Source organism: Salvelinus fontinalis, chromosome 16 (genome assembly GCF_029448725.1).
Source record: "Salvelinus fontinalis isolate EN_2023a chromosome 16, ASM2944872v1, whole genome shotgun sequence".
In the NCBI taxonomy this organism is placed as follows: Eukaryota; Metazoa; Chordata; class Actinopteri; order Salmoniformes; family Salmonidae; genus Salvelinus; species Salvelinus fontinalis.
Window position 1 is genome coordinate 44,537,304 of NC_074680.1, and position 24,216 is coordinate 44,561,519.

A 24,216-nucleotide genomic window follows, 5' to 3' on the forward strand; every position below is an offset into this window, starting at 1 on the left:
TACTATCACTCTATAGCTTTTCACACCCTCACTAACTACTATCACTCTATAGCTTTTCACACCCTCACTAACTACTATCACTCTATAGCTTTTTGGACTAACGTGTGTGTGTGTGTGTGTGTGTGTGTGTGTGTGTGTGTGTGTGTGTGTGTGTGTGTGTGTGTGTGTGTGTGTGTGTGTGTGTGTGTGTGTGTGTGTGTGTGTGTGTGTGTGTGTGTGTGTGTGTGTGTGTGTGTGTGTGTAGGTGGGGACTAAGTCAGTGTCTCAGTGTGTAGAGTATTACTACACCTGGAAGAGGAGGCTGCGTCTAAATGTAAGGACCCCGGTCGGGCTGGCCAGCACACTGCCTGAGGTAAATGTAAGGACATTGAAACAGAAAGCTTATGGAATATGTTGGCACGCGTAAAGAAACGTTCACACACAATCAGCCTTGCTGAATACTGCATCACTTTCTGTTTTCCAGTGAGGAAGTTCAGTCGTTAGTCTATCCAGGGCTTTCACATAGTCACAAAGTAAAAGAAGCCATTTTAGATGGCTGGGAACCATACTGTGTCTCTGCTCTTTGATAAGGGGGCATAATGGTTAGGGAGGGACTTGAGGAGGTGCCCCACCAATAATGGAGCTCTCAAACAACAGATCACCTGACCTCTCTGGGCCAATGACTGTATATCTGAATGGACAGAGACTTCGATCACATGACCACAGTCATTCCTTTGTGAAGATTCAAAATGTGCCTTTGAAGCCAAGGAAGTTTGAGCTTCAGCAGGAAATGATGTTGCAGGCTGGCTCAGTGCTGCCTCCTCTGATTGAGTATCTCAAGTTGAAGGCCAACCAGGGTACTGCAGGCTGCCAATAGCTACTAAATCATCATTATCATTTCTTCTGAGTGATTTAAACATAATCAGGGTATACATCTAGTGTGTTAGAACCAATTATTGTCTCCATGATTGTCTTTTATTCACATGAAAATTGACAGGGGCGCAACTTTCACTGGGGACGGGGGGATACTTTCACTGGGGATTTGACCCCCCCCCCCCCCCCCCACACACACACACACATTCTGAAATTGTGTTTTTGTCCCCTCCAGTTTTATAATTGCACTGCGATAAAAAACGCAGCATCGGTGTGCTTTAGGACCATGTGGGTGCCTCAGAGTGGTCGGGTAGGCTGTTTTCCCGGTTTCATCCAGCTGGATTTAGGATTGTACTGGACACCACAGAGCATACGGACAGGATGTGTGAAGGCAAAGCTTCTGAAAAGCTGGCGTATAGGACCAGCACAGGAGAGATGATCAGAGGCAGTTGCTGTCTGTGTTGCGCTTTTTCTCAGAGTTTATCAGAGTTGTAAAAGCAAGCAGAGCAGGAACTGGCTTCTCTTTAGTTGAATGATCTAGCTGGCAAGGTAACTGCTGTTTGACATAAGTGCTGAGCTAGAAGTGTAACTGACATGTTATGTTAGCTAATGTTTCATCCCCTCTCCACTGAAGTGAATGAACTACTAGCAGCTAGATAGCTAGCTAGTAGCTACCACAGCCAATCCAGCTCTAGCTAGCCTCTAGCTATCTGTCAGGTAGCAGTTCCTAAAGGCTGTTGTGTGTATGGAAATATTTTGTAGCCTTTGTTTTGTCCCATTTCAACAGAAGTACATTTGATGATGTACCATAGTACCATTAGCTAGAGCTAGCCAAACGTTAGCTAACGTTAGCTAGCTAGCTCACTAACTTTAGCTATTATTTTTACCTCAATAACACTAGACTTGAATCAAACGATGAAAACAGTGGCCAAACGATTGAAGACCAATATATTCTGACATTTCTTCAGCGTAATGTTAGTTTTTATTAGTCAGTATAGCAATGTAATGTTATTGATCTGTCAGTTTTCCTAGCTAATTCCCTCGTTTTCACACTGACACGGTTATAAACAGCTCTACAGGCTTCACTGTCATGGTGCACAGTCAGTACACAACACTATGGTCATCATGTCTTAGCAGGATCAGATGGTGACAGGTGTCCCAGCAGGGTCAGACAGCCAGGGAAGACCAGGCTACTGAGCTCAGGTGAATTAAGCAGTATTTAATTTACCAACGTTTCAACAGGCAAGCTGTCTTCATCAGGATTGTACCCTGATGAAGACAGCTTGCCTGTCGAAACGTTGGTAGATTAAATATTTTTGCATCTGAGCTCCTAGAGTGTGCGGCTCTCCTTTATTTTTACATTTTCTACTCCGCTAGCCAGCACCTCGCCTTAATAGGTGTGCGTTTCTTTTTCTTCTAGAATTTAGCAGTATATCATAACAATCAGTGAATGGATATAAAGTTCCATCTTGAGTTGATGGGTTGACTACAGTCTGAGATCTGGGAATTATGGTCATCTCAATGATTGAACCATTGACTCTGCTCTTGGATAATATAATGTATAAATGTACACCAATGTAATTCTTTGTCATGCCTCATCTGAGCAGGATCAGACGGTGACAGGGGTCTCATCAGGGTCAGGCAACCAAGGAACTTCCACAGATACAACCCTTTATTCTCTCTGTGCAGCAAACACTGGCCAAGCAAGAAGCTTCAAAGTTGGATGCTATTTTAAGGCAGTCTGACAAACCTCTAAAGTTGATTTCCAAACAGTATCATTGGTTGATAGAGGCTTTTCCCAACATGTAAAGCAAAAATGTGAGGAAAGACTTGGGAGACGCTAGGGGAGATACCTATTTAAGTAATCCCTAGCTGCTGGGCTGCTCAGTCCTGGCCCTGGTGGTCTGTTGTACTGTTGGTTGTCTCTCTGGCCTCGGCCTAAGACACCTGAAACCAATAAGGAATGTTTCACTAAGATCCTAAAGCTGTGTGTGTTGGGTTGGGGCACTGCAGGGCCGTTGACCCCCATAGCCACTAGGTACTATTAGTACTATTAGGCCTATGATATGAATTACATGGAGGATGTACTGCTTCTGTGTGTTCATGTGTAGGAGGTGTATATCTGTTTTTGTTAAAACGATTGTTTTTCAAACATTTCCCTTGAGACAAAAGAAAAAGATGGGAAGGAAGTTGTTGGGGAGAGAGATGTTGACTAGACTGGTGGGGCTCGGGCGTGCAGGCGGCTCGGGCGTGCAGGTGGGTTGGGCTGAAATTTCAAATAGAGGATGTCATAAAGACACTCAAAGTGAAGTCTGTACTTCATTTGTAAAAGTTGTTCATTTGTTAGGCTATTAGTTAAAAGTGCAACACAATATTGATTACTGAATTATTATTGATCTAGTTCAGTCGTATCAATCACTTACCTAGCTTGATGACTGCTAGAAGGGCTACGGGTCATTTTAGATTGTGTAGAAATACAGGAAATTAGCTTTAGATGCCCCCAAAATGGGAGGACCCTCAGACCCCCCGCCAAGTTATGCCCCCCCACCCACACTTCTAAAACCAAAGTTGCGCCCCTGTAGATAGACCACGAAGATTGTCATTTTCCCCTCACTATAATGGGGGGTCTTGTTTTCTGCAAAAAATGCCTGCAGTACCGTGGTCGGCCTTGAACTTTGTGGCTTCACTGAGAGGGGGCAGTCGTTCTCCCCTGCTCTGGGCCCACAGCCAATCACATCGTCTCCCTCGTCAGCGGGGACTACAATGACGGACAGGTGAGTGTCTCTGTGGAGAGAAATAGAGACAGAGAGAGAGCAATATTTACTGTTAATTTCTAATAAAAAACAATGATGTTGTTTTGTGTCTTCTCACTTTTGTTTATTGTTTATTTCACTTGCTTAGGCAATGTAAACACTTTTCCCATGCCAATAAAGCTCATTTGAGTTGAATTGAAAGAGAGAGAGAAGCCAGACAAGGTATAGAGAGAACCTACCAGACTAGCTGTCAGTACTACTGTAACCTGTTCTCTCTGTAGGTCTATCCATCTCAGCCCACCATGAATGGTAAAATGGGGATCCACACCATTTCGACACAGAATGCCTGCCAACCGATCCACAGTGGTTCCTCCTGTCCCCTGCTCCAGGTTGGTTCTGGTTCTGGTTGCTGTAGCCCAGCCCTAGGAGAGGTAGAGAGGCCCAGCAAGGCTCACTTTTATGGGCCGGTCTGTCTGAGGATGTCCCCCTCTCTATTCAGCTCCAGTCCCAGACCGAGCAACTCTCCCCCCAACGCCAAGCTCCACACACAGCCTACCCCTCCATACCCCTGTAGGGCGTGTGCCAAGTAAGAGAGATACCTTCTGTCAATCTATCCATCTATCTCCTCCTCTCCTTCAGGGTGTTCTCTAGTCTCCTGTGTCTGTCCGTCCGTCTCTCTGTGTCTGTACTGTGTTCTCATCTCTCCTCCTCTCCTTCAGGGTGTTCTCTAAAGTGAAGAGTCGTAATGCTCACATGAAGACACATCGCCATGAGGACCATCAGGAGGAGGTGCACTGACCCTACACCCTAAACCCTACACCCTAAACCCTACACCGACCCTAAACCCTACACCGACACTGACCCTAACTCCTACACCCTAAACCCGACACTGACCCTACACCCTAAACCCTAAACCCTACACCGACACTGACACTGACCATAACCCTACACCCTACACCAGCACTGACCCTAAACCATCAGGACAAGCCCTGTACTGCCCTCTACAGTCCAACTCATCCATCAGGACAAGCCCTATACTGCCCTCTACAGTCCAACTCATCCATCAGGACAAGCCCTATACTGCCCTCTACAGTCCAACTCATCCATCAGGACAAGCCCTGTACTGCCCTCTACATTCCAACTCATCCATCAGGACAAGCCCTGTACTGCCCTCTACAGTCCAACTCATCCATCAGGACAAGCCCTATACTGCCCTCTACAGTCCAACTCATCCATCAGGACAAGCCCTGTACTGCCCTCTACAGTCCAACTCATCCATCAGGACAAGCCCTATACTGCCCTCTACATTCCAACTCATCCATCAGGACAAGCCCTATACTGCCCTCTACAGTTCAACTCATCCATCAAGACAAGCCCTATACTGCCCTCTACAGTCCAACTCATCCATCAGGACAAGCCCTATACTGCCCTCTACAGTCCAACTCATCCATCAGGACAAGCCCTATACTGCCCTCTACAGTCCAACTCATCCATCAGGACAAGCCCTATACTGCCCAACTCATCCATCAGGACAAGCCCTGTCCTGCCCTCTACATTCCAACTCATCCATCAGGACAAGCCCTGTACTGCCCTCTACAGTCCAACTCATCCATCAGGACAAGCCCTGTACTGCCCTCTACAGTCCAACTCATCCATCAGGACAAGCCCTATACTGCCCTCTACAGTCCAACTCATCCATCAGGACAAGCCCTATACTGCCCTCTACAGTCCAACTCATCCATCAGGACAAGCCCTGTACTGCCCTCTACAGTCCAACTCATCCATCAGGACAAGCCCTATACTGCCCTCTACAGTCCAACTCATCCATCAGGACAAGCCCTATACTGCCCTCTACAGTCCAACTCATTACCTAGATCACCATACAGGGCCGGATAACTTTTGAACGACTGGGGCCTAATGTATGGTACATGGCCTGGTTTCCCAAAAAGCATCTTGAGGCTAAGTTCACTGCTGGAACCTTCGTAGGAGCGTTGTCACATCTCCAAAACCCCATAGTTATTAACGTAGCACTTAAGGAAAACACTCGTAATCTAAGGCCTGCCTCAGACCACTCGTAGAACAACGTCATATTGTCTTGTTGCCCTCCCATAGCCACTTCATATCCGTACTCGCTCCGGAATGGGGAAAAAATATTATTTGTGTTTTATCCAGTTAAGTTCAGTTATATTCCTATTACTAAAATATCATATGATATAAAATAAAGCGTATCTCGTCTGCTAAATGAAAAAGCCTACGGCCTATAGAATGGCTCATAGCCAGATAACATTCATTAGGACAACTCATACTGTTTTTCTGAAATACATTTTCTTTATAATGTTTCTATAGAGCTTCCTAAATTAAATAATGGATTTATTGTGATGGTGTAGGCTATATTACTTTGATTTATTTAGACTTAAATTTTTTATTTTTAGATGTTCCAAAGGTCACGCATCAGTGGCTTGTATGTGTGGAGGCCTGGAGATGATAAACGTGTTCATGTTAATTAACGGTTAATTACCGTGAGACCGGCAGACTTTTGCATGACAATAACCGTCTGATGAAATGTCATGACCGCCACTACTCTAGGAAAGATGCATCGTTTAAACACTTGTAAGCCTTAAGTTCCATTGCTATTGGGAAACCGTGCCCAGATCAATGTGAGCCTATCGTTTCCTATCTGTTTATATCGGTGTATATCAGTTTATATATGAGTCACAGCAGAGTTTGAGGATTATATGGCTGCGTTTACACAGGCAGCCCAGTTCTGATTCTTCCCCCCCCAATTATTGGCATGACGGCTGATCTGATTGGTCAAAAAACCAATTAGTGGGAAAAGATCAGGACTGGGCTCATTAATGCTCCATGTGGTATTACCCATGATCATCCCTAGCACCGGTTCTAAGTAACAATGCCTACATCCCTAGCACCCCTAGCACCGGTTCTAAGTAACAATGCCTACATCCCTAGCATCCCTAGCACCGGTTCTAAGTAACAATGCCTACATCCCTAGCATCCCTAGCACCGGTTCTAAGTAACAATGCCTACATCCCTAGCACCCCTAGCACCGGTTCTAAGTAACAATGCCTACATCCCTAGCATCCCTAGCACCGGTTCTAAGTAACAATGCCTACATCCCTAGCATCCCTAGCACCGGATCTAAGTAACAATGCCTACATCCCTAGCACCCCTAGCACCGGTTCTAAGTAACAATGCCTACATCCCTAGCATCCCTAGCACCGGTTCTAAGTAACAATGCCTACATCCCTAGCATCCCTAGCACCGGTTCTAAGTAACAATGCCTACATCCCTAGCACCGGTTCTAAGTAACAATGCCAAGGAAAGGGGGATACCTAGTCATTTGTACAACTGTATGTATTCAACTGAAATGTGTCTTCCACATTTAACCCAACCCCTCTGAATCAGAGAGGTGCAGGGGGGGGGGGGCTGCCATAATCGACATCCACGTCTTCAATCGACGCACGCCCGTGGTGGGTTTGGCGTTAAAAAAAAAAGAAGCTGCTTATGCCTCATTCCTACTGTAAAATATGGTGGTGGATCTTCGATGTTATGGGGCTATTTTGCTTCCACTGGTCCTGGGGCCCTTGTTAAGGTCAACGGGCCCTTGTTAAGGTCAACGGGCCCTTGTTAAGGTCAACGGGCCCTTGTTAAGGTCAACGGGCCTTTGTTAAGGTCAACGGGCTCTTGTTAAGGTCAACGGGCCCTTGTTAAGGTCAACGGGCTCTTGTTAAGGTCAACGGGCCCTTGTTAAGGTCAACGGGCTCTTGTTAAGGTCAACGGGTCCTTGATAAGGTCAACGGGCCCTTGTTAAGGTCAACGGGCTCTTGTTAAGGTCAACGGGCCCTTGTTAAGGTCAACGGGCCCTTGTTAAGGTCAACGGGCCCTTGTTAAGGTCAAAGGCCCTTTGTTAAGGTCAACAGGCCCTTGTTAGGGTCAAAGGCCCTTTGTTAAGGTCAACGGGCCCTTGTTAAGGTCAACGGGCCTTTGTTAAGGTCAACGGGCCCTTGTTAAGGTCAACGGGCCCTTGTTAAGGTCAACGGGCCCTTGTTAAGGTCAACGGGCCCTTGTTAAGGTCAACGGGCCCTTGATAAGGTCAACGGGCCCTTGATAAGGTCAACGGGCCCTTGATAAGGTCAACGGGCCCTTGTTAAGGTCAACGGGCCCTTGATAAGGTCAACGGCATCATGAACTTTAACAAGGACCAAGACATTTTTTGCCAAAATCTAGAAGCCTTTTGCCAGGAGGCTGAAACTTGGTCGCCTGTCGATCTTCCAGCAGGACAATAATCCCAAGCACAAAACATTCACAAAGAAATGGTTAATTCACCATAAAATCAACATTTTGCAATGGCCAGCTCAGACTCCGGACTTGACTGTGTTTTGAAATGAAGAGGGTGATCCATAAGCGCAGATGAAGGATATCAAGGATCTGTAGAGATTCTGTATGGAGGAACGGACTTAAGATCCCTCCCAATGTTGTTCTCCAATCTTATAAAATATTTTAGATAAAAGTATCTAGTGGCCAAAATCTAAATTGCACCTGGGCTGGAATAATACATTAGGGCCTTTCTCTTGCATTTCAAAGATGTTTTTTCTTTGTATAATTTTTTACCAGATCTAATGTGTTATATTCTCCTACATTCATTTCACATTTCCACAAACTTTAAAGTGTTTCCATTCAAATGGTATCAAGAATGTGCATATCCTTGCTTCAGGTCCTGAGTTACAGGCAGTTAGATTTGAGTATTTAATTTTAAGGGGGGGGTGGGTTCGATCCTGAAGAGGATTTATAAAACATTTCAGAGGGGGGGGTCCGATCCTGAAGAGGATTTTATAAAACATTTTAGAGGGGGGGGGGGGGGTCCGATCCTGAAGAGGATTTATAAAACACTTTAGAGGGGGGGTCCGATCCTGAAGAGGATTTATAAAACATTTTAGAGGGGGGGTCCGATCCTGAAGAGGATTTATAAAACATTTTGGGGAGGGGGGGGGGGTCCGAACCTGAAGAGGATTTATAAAACATGTTAGAGGGGGGGGGGTCCGATCCTGAAGAGGATTTATAAAACATTTTAGAGGGGGGGGGGTGGGGGGGGGTCCGATCCTGAAGAGGATTTATAAAACATTTTAGAGGGGGGGCTCCGATCCTGAAGAGGATTTATAAAACATTTTAGAGGGGGGGGGGGGGGGGGTCCGAACCTGAAGAGGATTTATAAAACACTTTAGAGGGGGGGTCCGATCCTGAAGAGGATTTATAAAACATTTTAGAGGGGGGGTCCGATCCTGAAGAGGATTTATAAAACATTTTGGGGAGGGGGGGGGTCCGATCCTGAAGAGGATTTATAAAACATGTTAGAGGGGGGGGGGTCCGATCCTGAAGAGGATTTATAAAACATTTTAGAGGGGGGGGTCCGATCCTGAAGAGGATTTATAAAACATTTTAGAGGGGGGGGGGGGGGGGGGTCCGATCCTGAAGAGGATTTATAAAACATTTTAGAGGGGGGGGTCCGATCCTGAAGAGGATTTATAAAACATTTTAGAGGGGGGGGTCCGATCCTGAAGAGGATTTATAAAACATTTTAGATGGGGGGGGGGGTCCGATCCTGAAGAGGATTTATAAAACATTTTAGAGGGGGGGGTGGGGGGGGGTCCGATCCTGAAGAGGATTTATAAAACATTTTAGAGGGGGGGCTCCGATCCTGAAGAGGATTTATAAAACATTTTAGAGGGGGGGGGGGGGGTCCGATCCTGAAGAGGATTTATAAAACATTTTAGAGGGGGGGGTCCGATCCTGAAGAGGATTTATAAAACATTTTAGAGGGGGGGGTCCGATCCTGAAGAGGATTTATAAAACATTTTAGAGGGGGGGTCCGATCCTGAAGAGGATTTATAAAACATTTTAGAGGGGGGGGTCCGATCCTGAAGAGGATTTATAAAACATTTTAGAGGGGGGGTCCGATCCTGAAGAGGATTTATAAAACATTTTAGAAAAAGGCTCAGTGCTGTTATCCTCATTGAAAGATATTGAAAACAGAGCGAACAATCATTTTTACCCCAATCTTTTTGAGAAAAAAAGTTTTGTTTGTTAAACAAAATCTATTTCTCTGAGCAATTGTATCGTTTTAAATAATATTTCCAATTGTTTTGAGCATAATGTAGTGCTCAGTATTTGTATTATTTATTTACATTTGAATTAAAAACATTTTGCTCATCTTTGTCAAGGGTGTCATTACATTTTGACCTGATTGTATGATTACTGTGGATTCAAAGACAGACAGAGACAGACAGAGACAGACCGAGACAGATAGAGACAGATACAGAGAGAGAGAGAGAGAGAGAGAGAGAGCATAGAGCCCATTGCCCTTTATGGTTGTGAGGTCTGGGGTCCGCTCACCAACCAAGATTTCACAAAATGGGGCAAACACCAAATTGAGACTCTGCATGCAGAATTCTGCAAAAATATCCTTCGTGTACAACGTAGAACACCAAATAATGCATGCAGAGCAGAATTAGGCCGATACCCACTAATTATCAAAATCCAGAAAAGAGCCGTTAAATTCTACAACCACCTAAAAGGAAGCGATTCCCAAACCTTCCATAACAAAGCCATCACCTACAGAGAGATGAACCTGGAGAAGAGTCCCCTAAGCAAGCTGGTCCTAGGGCTCTGTTCACAAACACAAACACACCCCACAGAGCCCCAGGACAACAGCACAATTAGACCCAACCAAATCATGAGAAAACAAAAAGATAATTACTTGACACATTGGAAAGAAATAACAAAAAAACAGAGCAAACTAGAATGCTATTTGGCCCTAAACAGAGAGTACACAGTGGCAGAATACCTGACCACTGTGACTGACCCAAACTTAAGGAAAGCTTTGACTATGTACAGACTCAGTGAGCATAGCCTTGCTATTGAGAAAGGCCGCCGTAGGCAGACATGGCTCTCAAGAGAAGACAGGCTATGTGCACACTGCCCACAAAATGAGGTGGAAACCGAGCTGCACTTCCTAACCTCCTGCCCAATGTATGACCATATTAGAGACACATATTTCCCTCAGATCACACAGATCCACAAAGAATTCGAAAACAAATCCAATTTTGATAAACTCCCATATCTACTGGGTGAAATTCCACAGTGTGCCATCACAGCAGCAAGATTTGTGACCTGTTGCCACAAGAAAAGGGCAACCAGTGAAAAACAAACACCATTGTAAATACAACCCATATTTATGCCTATTTATTTTAACTTGTGTGCTTTAACCATTTGTACATTGTTACAACACTGTATATATTTAATATGACACTTGTAATGTCTTTATTGTTTTGAAACTTCTGTATGTGTAATGTTTACTGTTAATTCGTTTTGTTTGTTTCACTTTTGTGTATTGTCTACCTCACTTGCTTTGGCAATGTTAACACATGTTTCCCATGCCAATAAAGCCCCTTGAATTGAATTGAATTGAATTGAGAGAGAGAGAGAGAGAGAGAGAGAGAGAGAGAGAGAGAGAGAGAGAGAGAGAGAGAGAGACAGAAACAGAGACAGAGACAGAGAGAGAGACAGACAGAGACAGATACAGATAGAGAGAGAGGGACAGAAACAGAGACAGATAGAGACAGATACAGAGAGAGAGAGAGAGAGAGAGACAGAGACAAACAAAGACAGATACAGAGAGAGAGAGAGAGAGAGAGAGAGACAGAGACAGAGACAGATAGATACAGAAAGAGACCGATACAGACAGAGAGAGAGAGAGAGAGAGAGAGAAACAGAGACAGAGACAGACAGAGACAGATACAGATAGAGAGAGAGAGACAGAAACAGAGACAGATAGAGACAGATACAGAGAGAGAGACAGAGACAGAGAGAGAGAGAGAGAGACAGAAACAGAAACAGAGACAGATAGATACAGAAAGAGACCGATACAGACAGATACAGGGACAGAGAGAGAGACAGAGACAGAAACAGAGAGAGAGCCAGACAGATACAGAGAGAGACAGAAACAAAGACAGACAGAGACAGATATAGACAGAGACAGAGAGAGACAGAGAGAGACAGATATAGACAGAGAGAGACAAACAGATACAGAAAGAGACCGATACAGAGGCAGAAACAGACAGAGACAGAGAAAGACAGATACAGATACATAGAGGGACAGATAGACAGACACAGAGACAGACAGATACAGAGAGGGACAGACAGAGACAGACAGAGAGGGACAGAGAGAGACAGACAGAGAGGGACAGAGAGAAACAGACAGAGACAGACAGAGAGGGACAGACAGAGAGGGACAGACAGAGACAGACAGAGAGTACACTTACAACCTTTTCACCAACCTGTTGTTAACCTGTTGTTATTACTGTCATAACTACCCTACTTATAACCCAGTGTTGGGCCGTCAGGGCCTGCAAGGCCTTCTCTGCTGGCCTAAACATCATCAGAATATAATTTTTTTTTTAAATATATTTTCCCACAAATATGTATGAAATTATTCCCCAGAGTAAGAGTTATACTCTTCATTTCATAGCTTTCCTCTTGGTTGCACTGCTTCCAGCCCCAGGTTGAGATTTGGAGGCCTTGTCTTTATGTTAGATCTTTTATCCAATCATATTCAGCCATCATGTGTTGCCAGGGGTCTAAAATCTGCCCTCAGGCCTTCAGAATCAACAGTGCGGGCGCTTGTCGCTTATAGTGAATGGAAATGAAAATTTAGTGTCAACCAATCAGCTTTAGAGTTGGCTATTGTACGCCTGCTGGCTGGCTCCAGTGTTACACAGGAGCCAGCTAGCAGGCGTAGTGCGTGCACGTCTTTTGATTGGATTACCAATATTGAGAGGCAGGTCCTATGAAGATCTAGGAAACTGAATTTGATAAACGAATTAAATTGCGTACTACTAAGCTGTTTTTTCAACCCACAATGGCGGAAGGAGGAGAAGATATCGATTTGGTCGAGGATATAATTATAACGCCATTCTCAAGACGAACTTTTCAAGAAAAGTTAGACATTGTAAGGAGAGGCGGGAAAGGGCTTCGTTCGCTCGCCACTTTCAAAGTTTCAACTACGAGTGCTGTCAATGGCTCCTTGGCTCCGAGAAGCACTGCAAACTGTACTGCTGGGAATGCCTATTATTTGCAAGTGATCGATTTGGTGTTTGGAGCCACACTGGCTTTGCAAACTTGAGTTGTCTAACCAAGGCAGCAACGAGACACCAAAGTACAGCTGGGCACTAACAAGCAATGGTGCTTTTGAAAACTTTTGGGGACACCCGAGTGGATCTACAGCTCAACGAACAAGCGCGCAGGGCAACGGAGCTGCACAATGAAAAGGTGAAGGGAAATATTGAAAAGACTCATTGATTGTGTCATGTTTTTGGGTAAACACTGTTTACCTGTCACAATCGTAAAAGGGTGTGAAAAGAATCAGACGCAGAGAGAGAGCCGCTTGGGGGAAAAATATTCCTTTTACTGCTTAACCAAAATATAAAGCCCGAACATACAGGGCGCAGAAAAACACTTGACACAACCCAACATACAACGCACGTAACAAAAAACAATCCCGCACAAAACAAGGGCGGGTCAAACTCCTAAATATAGGGAAGCTCATTACGTAATAAAAAAACCCCACAGGTGCAAATAATCAGAACACACAAACAGATAAACGAAAAAGGGATCGGTAGCGGCTAGTAGGACGGTGACGACGACCGCCGAGCACCGCCCGAACAGGCAGGGGAGCCAACCTCAGCGGAAGTCGTGACATTACCCAAAAATGTCAATTTGTCAATTTCAAGGTGACGCAACGCCTGGTTATACTGCGTTTCTGTCTAAATGTATAGTGTCTAGAGCCATGGCATCATAATGAGGTGGATTCATTCGGGTGGGACTGTGTAATACCTCACTGAAGGCCCAGGCCCCAGGCACGCCACTGTTATAACCCAATATTAAAGTTAATTTAAAAGGGTTTAGCTGAGCTGTCTTCAGGATGTCCTGTCTGTCTTTATCTGTTAGTTGGCCAGACCTTGCAGTGTGTTGACACGCCATGGTTCTAAAGGTCCGCTTCCCGACACTCCACCTCCCGGTGTGCACCGCCAACACACGGGAACGAGCCAGTCTACATTAGAAGACCTGACAAGAATAATTGCAAATGTAGAGTTTCAGTCGGCGAACGGGTAGGGAGAGAGAAAAGAGAAAGAGGAGCCCGAGGGGAGACAGACCCCATGACAAGAGGCACTTCGGTGGGCGAGGGAGAACGAGAAAGCACGGTAAAGCAGAATGGTCCTCCTCAGAAGACGTCCAGAGAAGTTCACATAGTCTTCCTCCCCGACAGATACCAACCTACACTATCAACAAGGGGGAAATCATTTATTTTTTGTCGGATAAACACTCCAAACAGCCTACCCGACAACTCGGAGGAGTCCGCATGGTCCTAAAGCACATCGTCCCATCGCATTGTATCACATTCTAATTATAAAATGGGGGGGAACAAAAATTCATTTTCAGAATGTGGTGGGGGGGACATGTCCTCTCCCGTTGCGCCCCTGCTCGTTAGATTGTAATGCTAGACACCTTATCCACTGCTTCCTTTAACTCTATTTGTTTAGGTTTCTGTGCTCTATCACTCTGAATAAGTTAACCATTCACTAACTGACTGTAGTCTATATGTACCGGCCTATTACAGCCAGTTATGGTGCTGTGGTAGTCTGTATGTACCGGCCTATTACAGCCAGTTATGGTGCTGTGGTAGTCTGTATGTACCGGCCTATTACAGCCAGTTATGGTGCTGTGGTAGTCTGTATGTACCGGCCTATTACAGCCAGTTATGGTGCTGTGGTAGTCTGTATGTACCGGCCTATTACAGCCAGTTATGGTGCTGTGGTAGTCTGTATGTACCGGCCTATTACAGCCAGTTATGGTGCTGTGGTAGTCTGTATGTACCGGCCTATTACAGCCAGTTATGGTGCTGTGGTAGTCTGTATGTACCGGCCTATTACAGCCAGTTATGGTGCTGTGGTAGTCTGTATGTACCGGCCTATTACAGTCAGTTATGGTGCAGCTTTGAGTCTGAGGCTATAGCTGATGTATATCCTGTAAGGGCATTCCATTATTATTTATTTATTAGTAATCCGTCATTGAGTATTATAGTGCCTAGATTTCTGTGTTGATGTACATACTATGCTAAGCCAGTCTATTTGTTGTTAGCAGGCCATTTTTACTATGTTAAGTCAGTCTATTTGTTGTAAAAAGGCCCAACTACTATTCTTAGCCAGTCTATTGGTTGTAAACCGGCCATACTACTATGCTAAGCCAGTCTATTGGTTGTAAACAGGCCATGCTACTATGCTAAGCCAATCTATTTGTTGTAAACCGGCCATGCTATTATGCTAAGGCAGTCTATTTGTTGTAAACCGGCCATGCTCCTACGTTAAGCCAGTCTATTGGTTGTAAACAGGCCATGCTACTATGTTAAGCCAGTCTATTGGTTGTAAACAGGCCATGCTACTATGCTAAACAAGTCTATTGGTTGTAAACAGGCCTTGCTACTATGCTAAGCCAGTCTATTGGTTGTAAACAGGCCATGCTACTATGCTAAGCCTGTCTATTGGTTGTAAACAGGCCATGCTACTATGCTAAGCCAGTCTATTGGTTGTAAACAGGCCATGCTACTATGCTAAGCCAGTCTATTGGTTGTAAATAGGCCATGCTATTATGCTAAGCCAGTCTATTGGTTGTAAACAGGCCATGCTACTATGCTAAGCCAGTATATTGGTTGTAAACAGGCCATGCTATTATGCTAAGCCAGTCTATTTGTTGTAAACCGGCCATGCTACTATGTTAAGCCAGTCTATTGGTTGTAAACAGGCCATGCTACTATGCTAAGCCAGAACTGGCCATAGTAATATGCTAAGCTAGTTTAGCTATTAGACACCATTTGTATCTATCTGTATTACAGCCAGCCAGCATGTTCATTACTGTACTCTCTTTCTATTTCTTTATAGAACCACACCTTTTATACACTGACACTTCTGTGAGCTGTCAAGACAAAGACCTCAGTGTGGCGTGGCTGAACATGTGTCTACAATCAGAGATGGGCAGTATTTCTGTTACAAGTATTTTAATTATTCTGAGTATTTTGCAACTTGAATTACACTGGGCTGAACTACATAACAGTGTATTTTGTATTTAGTATTTTCAAAATACTGTAATGTGTGTATGTAAATATATATATATATATATATATATATATATATATATATATATATATATATATATATATATATATATATATATATACACACACATCTTGGTCACATCTTGGCCACATCTTACAGATACACATCTTGGCCATGTTCTGTTATAATCTCCACCCGGCACAGCCAGAAGAGAACTGGCCACCCCTCATAGCCTGGTTCCTCTCAAGGTTTCTTCCTAGGTTCTGGCCTTTCTAGGGAGTTTTTCCTAGCCACCGTGCTTCTACACCTGCATTGCTTGCTGTTTGGGGTTTTAGGCTGGGTTTCTGTACAGCACTTTGTGGCATCAGCTGATGTAAGAAGGGCTTTATAAATACATTTAATTGATTTGATTGATATATTTTTGTAGCGGTTCACATTTTGTAACCCCCTTTCACCCAGCATTGGTATCAGAAGTGGGATAGCACTGTGGAATGATAAAAGTGATTGCCAAATGAACTAAATATATATGTATACGTAAAAATGAACCATTGCAAAGTATGCTGAGAAGTATTCCCTAGAGCTCCGCCCCGAAACAATACACAGTCTGTTTTGCAGTTCAGTTTGGTATGTCAATTTTCACATTTAGCAAACACGCTTATCCAGAGTGACTTACTCAGCTAAGGTAGATAAAAAACAATATATCACAGTCATAGCAAGTAAAACTTTTTTGAAACCGTTAATGAGAATATTATTCCTGTTCGAGCCGGCTACTTGCAAATGTGTTTTTTTAAATTTTAAATTACAAAATATATGAATCTGTTTCATTTGTTTTGTATTTTTTGTTGTTGTATTTTACCCCCTTTTTGCGATCCAATTACGATCATGTCTCATCGCTGCAACTCCCCAACGGGGTCGGGAGAAGCGAAGGTCTAGCGATGCGCCCCCCGAAAAATGACAAGGCAAACAGCGCTTCTTAACACTTGCTCGCTTAACCCGGAAGCCAGCTGCACCAATGTGGAGGCAAAATATATGTATTTAAAATAAAAAAAATACAAAATACAAGTATTACAAGTATTTTGTCCTTTATTTTGATACAAAATACTATAAAGATCAATGCATCTGTATTTTGTCAAAATACAAATATTACAAAATACAAGTATTACAAGTATTTTGTCGTTTATTTTGATACAAAATACTATAAAGATCAATGCATCTGTATTTTGTCATTTTATTTTTTCATTCTTGCCCGTCCCTGATCTAGAATCTGTCCATACACCTCATTCATTATGATCTAGGATCTGTCCATATACCCTCATTCATTATGATCTAGGATCTGTCCATATACCCTCGTCCATATACCCTCCTTCATTAAGAGATAGATGGGAGGGGTTGAATGCGGCTGAAGGGTGGGACTAATAACAAGATAACTCATGTAAAATATACTGTGTCCATAAAATGTATATACTGTAGGTTCAGAACTTTTGAAACAGCATAGTTAAAAATATATGGCAAATAGAAATTAAACTGTTCGTCAGAATAATTTTTAAAAATTATTTATTCATCGCAGTGCTTGAGGCGTCACTAGAGACCCAGGTTCGATCCCAGGCTGTGTCACAGCCGGCCGTGACCGGGAGACCCATGAGGTGGTGCACAATTGGCGCAGAGTTGTCCGGGTTAAGGGAGGGTTTGACCTGCCGGCATTTCCTTGTCCCATCACGCTCTAGCGACTCCTTGTGGCGGTCTGGACAGGTTCAGGCTGACTCCGGTCGCCAGCTGGACGGTGTTTCTTCCAACGGTGCGGCTGGCTTCCCGGTTAAGTGAGCAGTGTGCTAAGAAGCAGTGCGGGCTTGGCAAGGTCGTGTTTCGGAGAACGCATGGCTCTCGACCTTCGTAGAGGAGTTGCAGTGATGAGACAACACTGTAACTACCAATGGGATATCATGAAATTGGGGAGAGAAAAAAGGAGTAAAAGTACAAACAAAAATAAATGTAAAAGTCTGTAATGTAACAAAATGTGGAAAATACTTTCCTGAATGCACACCAATTGCTCCTGTCAAAGGCTCAGAACCCCTCTGTGAGAGAATACCGGGGCATGCAAGACAATTAGCAGCATCAGTTCCCTAAACAAGGTGGAACTATAGAATGTAATAATACAGAAAAATACTAAAGGAAGACCATGTAGAACGAGCCCTGGTAGAGAGCTTTTAGGTGCCACTGGATAAGGTTACAGCCACCATAGGTCTGTCCGGCAAGAAGTCCAAGATATCTTCAGACAGGTAAAGTTATATGGACAGATCCTAGATCATAATGAATGAGGGTATATGGACAGATCCTAGATCATAATGAATGGGGGTATATGGACAGATCCTAGATCATAATGAATGGGGGTATATGGACAGATCCTAGATCATAATGAATGAGCGTATAAGGACAGATCCTAGATCATAATGAATGAGGGTATATGGACAGATTCTAGATCATATTAAATGAGGGGTAAATTGACAGATCCTAGATCTTAACATCCATATTGGATTTCTCTGTGTCACGGAGGCGCTCGGCACTGCTAAAGCTAACTCTCTCTCCTCTGGCTCTCATCCTTCTAGACCTATCGGCTGCCTTTGATACTGTGAACCATCAGATCCTCCTCTCCACCCTCTCCGAGTTGGGCATCTCCGGCGCCGCCCACGCTTGGATTGCGTCCTACCTGACAGGTCGCTCCTACCAGGTTTCGTGGCGAGAATCTGTCTCCGCACCACGTGCTCTCACCACTGGTGTCCCCCAGGGCTCTGTTCTAGGCCCTCTCCTATTCTCGCTATACACCAAGTCACTTGGCTCTGTCATATCCTCACATGGTCTCTCCTATCATTGCTACGCAGACGACACACAATTAATCTTCTCCTTTCCCCCTTCTGATAACCAGGTGGCGAATCGCATCTCTGCATGTCTGGCAGACATATCAGTGTGGATGATGGATCACCACCTCAAGCTGAACCTCGGCCTGACGGAGCTGCTTTTCCTCCCGGTGGAAGGACTGCCCGTTCCATGATCTCGCCATCACGGTTGACAACTCCATTGTGTCCTCCTCCCAGAGTGCTAAGAACCTTGGCGTGATCCTGGACAACACCCTGTCGTTCTCAACAAACATCAAGGCGGTGACCCGTTCCTGTAGGTTCATGCTCTACAACATTCGCAGAGTACGACCCTGCCTCACACAGGAAGCGGCGCAGGTCCTAATCCAGGCACTTGTCATCTCCCGTCTGGATTACTGCAACTCGCTGTTGGCTGGGCTCCCTGCCTGTGCCATTAAACCCCTACAACTCATCCAGAATGCCACAGCCCGTTTGGTGTTCAACCTTCCCAAGTTCTCTCAAGTCACCCCGCTCCTCCGCTCTCTCCACTGGCTTCCAGTTGAAGCTCGCATCCGCTACAAGACCTTGGTGCTTGCCTACGGAGCTGTGAGGGGAACGGCACCTCCGTACCTTCAGGCTCTGATCAGGCCCTACACCCAAACAAGGGCACTGCGCTCATCCACCTCTGGCCTGCTCGCCTCCCTACCTCTGAGGAAGTACAGTTCCCGCTCAGCCCAGTCAAAACTGTTCGCTGCTCTGGCACCCCAATGGTGGAACAAACTCCCTCACGACGCCAGGTCAGCGGAGTCAATCACCACCTTCCGGAGACACCTGAAACCCCACCTCTTTAAGGAATACCTAGGATAGGATAAAGAGATCCTTCTAACCCCCCCCCCCCCCTTAAAAGATTTAGATGCACTATTGTAAAGTGGTTGTTCCACTGGATATCATAAGGTGAATGCACCAATTTGTAAGTCGCTCTGGATAAGAGCTTCTGCTAAATGACTTAAATGTAAATGTAAATGTATTTTTCTATTTGCCAAATATTTTTCAACTGTGCTGTGATGTTTTCACAAGTTTCTGAACCTTTCTATTCTCAGAGTTTCTACAGATTGCACATTAAAGAAAATGTTTTGCTAAAAGTATTATATTATGGATTGACTATGACTTTTCAAATCATCTAGTAGTGCTATCTGCGGAGTTAGCTCCAGTTAAATGTTGCAATTCTTCAGCCATTCCTGGACCTGTGACCAAACAAGCTACACATGGACAGTACCAAAATAAACGATCTAATTCGCAGCAAAATCTGCAGCGCTGGAAAGGTCTGAATACTTATGTAAATATCATATTTCAGTGTTATTTTTTTATAAAGTTGCTTTGTCATTATGCGGTGTGTGTGTAGATTGAGGATATAAACAATTTTATCCATTTTAGAATAAGGCTGTAACCTAACAAAATGTGGAAAAAGTCAAGGGGTCTGAATACTTTCACATATACTGAACAAAAATATAAACGCAACATGAAGTGTTGGTCCCATGATTCATGAGCTGACATAAAAGATCACAGAAATGTTCTACACACACAAAAAGCTTATTTCTCTCAAATTGGTTTATATCCCTAATAGCGAACATTTCTCCATTGCCAAGATAATCCATCCACCTGACAGGTGTGGCATATCAATAAGCTTATTAAACAGCATGATCATTACCTTGTGCTACGGACAATAAAAGGCCACTCTAAAATGTGCAGTTTTGTACCACAACACAATGCCACAGATGTGTCAAGTTTTGAGGGAGAGTGCAGGAATGTAAACCAGAGCTGCAGGAATGTAAACCAGAGCTCTCTGCGAGAGAATTTAATGTTTATTTCTGTACCATAAGTTGCCTCCAATGTTGATTTACTGAATTTGGCCATCCGGCCTCACATCCACAGACAACATGTAACCAGGACCTCCACATCTGACTTCTTCACCAACGGGATTGTCTGAAACCAGCCACCCGGACTGATGAAACTGAGGAGTATTTCTGTCTGTAAAAAAGCCCTTTTGTGTGGAAAAACTAATTCTGATTGGCTGGGCCTGGCTCCCCAGTGGGTGGGCCTATGCCCTCCCAGGCCCACCCATGGCTGCGCCCCTGCTCTGTATGTGAAATCCATAGATTATGACACATTGAATTAATTTTTATTAAATTATTTCCTTATATGAACTGTAACTCAGTAAAACCGTTAATTGTTGCGTTTATATTTTTGTTCAGTACATACAGTCGAAGTCGGAAGTTTACATACACCTTAGCCAAATACATTTAAACTCTGTTTTCACAATTCCTGAGATTTATTCCTAGTAAAAAGTTCCTGTCTTAGATCAGTTAAGATCACCATTTTATTTTAAGAATGTGAAATGTCAGAATAATAGTAGAGAGAATAATTTATTTCAACTTTTGTTAATTTAATCACATTCCCAGTGGGGCAGAAGTAACATACATTCAATTAGAATTTGGTAGCATTGCATTTAAATTGTTTAACTTGGGTCAAACGTTTCGGCTAGCCTTCCACAAGCTTCCCACAATAAGTTTGGTGAATTTTGGCCCATTCCTCCTGACAGAGCTGGTGTAATTGAGTCAGGTTTGTAGGCCTCCTTGCTCGCACATGCTTTTTCAGTTCTACCCACAAATTTTCTATAGGATTGAGGTCAGGGCTTTGTGATGGCCACTACAATACCTTGACTTTGTTGTCCTTAAGCCATTTTGCCACATCTTTGGAAGTATTCTTGGAGTCATTGTCCATTTGGAAGACTCATTTGCGACCAAGCTTTAACTTCCTGACTGATGTTTTGAGATGTTGCTTCAATATATCCACATCATTTTCCTGCCTCATGATGCCATCTATTTTCTGAAGTGCACCAGTCCCTCCTGCAGCAAAGTACCCCCACAACATGATGCTGCCACCCCCGTGCTTCACGGTTGGGAAGGTGTTCTTCGGCTTGCAAGCGTCCCCCATTTTCCTCCAAACATAACAATGGTCATTATGGCCAAATAGTTATATTTTTGTTTCATCAGACCGGAGGACATTTCTCCAAAAAGTATGATCTCCACACGCGGAGATCATCTGTTCACCTACTCTGCGTCTCACAAAGACACGGCGGTTGGAACCAGAAATCTCAAATATGTACTCATCAGACCGAAGGACAGATTTCCACCGGTCTAATATCCATTGCTCGTGTTTCTTGACCCAAGTAAGTCTCTTCTTATTATTGGTGTCTTTTAGTTGTGGTTTCTGTCAAGATTTGGCCAGGATTGTTCAGGTTTTGGTCACTAGATGCCCCCGTTGTGCTTTTTTGACCCTTTTGTTTTTTCCCTTGTTCCAGTTATTATTTGCACCTGTGCCTCATTTCCCTTGAAAGTATTTAAACCCTTAGTGTTCCTCAGTTCTTTGCTCTGTGTTTGTATGTTAGCACCCAGCCCCAGCCATGCTGTGAACATTTGTTTCTCTAGTTGGATTTTCTTGAGGTACTCCGGTTTTGTTCTTGTTTATTTTTTATTATTCTTTTGAGGTTTGTTTTTTCCCTGCTGTTCTTACCACTTTGTGGATTTTTCCTTGTGTCTTGGAGGATATACATTTGCTCTTGGAATTACTTTTGACGTTGTGGATTTATATTTTTTGCCTGAAGATCTTTTCCTTTTTCCTTTATTAAACCACCATCTCTAGTACTGCTGTGTCTGCCTCATCTTCTGGGTTCTGCCAACTATTAGTGGCTCAGTTTACTAAGTGACTGTTTCTCACACCGGAGACCTGAGTTCGTACCGGGTCCTGACAGTTTCTTTGCAGAAATTCAACCATGAAGGCATGATTCACGAAGTCTCCTGTGAACAACTGATGTTAAAATGTGTCTGTTACTTGAACTCTGTGAAGATTTTATTTGGGCTGCAATCTGAGGTGCAGTTAAATCTAATGAATGTATTCTCTTCAGCAGAGGTAACTCTGTGTCTTCCTTTCCTGTGGCGGTCCTCATGAGAGTCAGTTTCATCATAGTGCTTGATGGTTTATGCGACTGCACTTGAAATATAGACTGTCATTTCTCTTTGCTTATTGAGCTGTTCTTGCCATAATGTGGACTTGGTCTTTTACCAAATAGGGCTATCTTCTGTATACCGCATACGCATACCTTGTCACAACACAACTGATTATGAATGAAATACATTTCCCAAATTAACTTTTAACAAGGCACACCTGTTAATTGAAATGTATTCCAGGTGACTACCTCATGAAGCTGGTTGAGATAATTCCAAGAGTGTGCAAAGCTGTCATCAAGGCAAAGGGTGGCTACTTTGAAGAATCTCAAATATATTTTGATTTGTTTAACACTTTTTTGGTTACTACATGATTCCATATGTGTTATTTCATAGTTTTGATGTATTCACTATTGTTTTACAATGTAGAAAATAGTACAAATAAAACCTGGAATGAGTAGCTGTGTCCACACGTTTGACTGGTACTGCATATATACTTTCTCTGAGTAGTCTTGTTGATACAAAATCTTTCAATATCCTCAAAAACACCTTGTTAATGCAATGCTTCAATATTCGCAGAATGTTTCCCTTCCCTGGCGACTAATGTAGACGAATGCACAAACAACCTGGACACACACACATAAAGAACGATCTCTGAATGCAGAGCAACAATTTTAGTGGCAATAGCACAAGACAATGGCACTGTATGCGCCGTTCCACAAGGGGGATTTCAGATCGACAGCAGGGGGCATGAAACCTTTTTCATATGAGCGACAATTTACAATCGATCCTACAATTTATAAAGATATGTGTGCCAGTTATGATTTTCATAGAAGCATTGTTGGCTATCTCAACTGTGCCCAGAAAATGTCTAACTGTCCAAAAAATGAATAGGGCAATTCTAGCTGGCTACTACAGAGGCCGTGTCCGTTCAGCCACAGCCCACAGAGCTCCACATTGTCTACCTGTACGGAGGCCCTGTCTGTTCAGCCACAGCCCACAGAGGTCCACTATGTCTACCTGTACGGAGGCCCTGTCCGTTCAGCCACAGCCCACAGAGCTCCACATTGTCTACCTGTACTGAGGCCCTGTCCGTTCAGCCACAGCCCACAGAGCTCCACTATGTCTACCTGTACGGAGGCCCTGTCCGTTCAGCCACAGCCCACAGAGGTCCACTATGTCTACCTGTATGGAGGCCCTGTCCGTTCAGCCACAGCCCACAGAGCTCCACTATGTCTACCTGTACAGAGGCCCTGTCCGTTCAGCCACAGCCCACAGAGCTCCACTATGTCTACCTGTACGGAGGCCCTGTTCGTTCAGCCACAGCCCACAGAGCTCCACATTGTCTACCTGTACGGAGGCCCTGTCCGTTCAGCCACAGCCCACAGAGGTCCACTATGTCTACCTGTACTGAGGCCCTGTCTGTTCAGCCACAGCCCACAGAGCTCCACTATGTCTACCTGTACAGAGGCCCTGTCCGTTCAGCCACAGCCCACAGAGCTCCACTATGTCTACCTGTACGGAGGCCCTGTCCGTTCAGCCACAGCCCACAGAGCTCCACATTGTCTACCTGTAC

The 24,216-nt window shown here is 44.1% G+C and overlaps 1 protein-coding gene across 2 annotated transcripts in view; it reads left to right on the forward strand.

Annotated features, from left to right (window-relative positions):
* Positions 1–4,583, forward strand: part of LOC129813229 (uncharacterized) — a 30,918-nt gene extending 26,335 nt beyond the window's left edge. Inside the window, exons 10-13 of one of the 2 annotated variants that reach the window (XM_055865519.1) lie at positions 245–352; positions 3,887–3,994; positions 4,105–4,191; positions 4,325–4,415. In XM_055865519.1, coding sequence (XP_055721494.1) covers positions 245–352; positions 3,887–3,994; positions 4,105–4,179 — 291 coding nt within the window. In that variant the 3' untranslated portion in view covers positions 4,180–4,191; positions 4,325–4,415. Of the gene's footprint in view, positions 1–244; positions 353–3,886; positions 4,192–4,324 lie in introns of both variants that reach the window. The other variant, XM_055865518.1, reaches the window with a different exon arrangement.
* Positions 4,584–24,216: the final 19,633 nt, after the last annotated feature.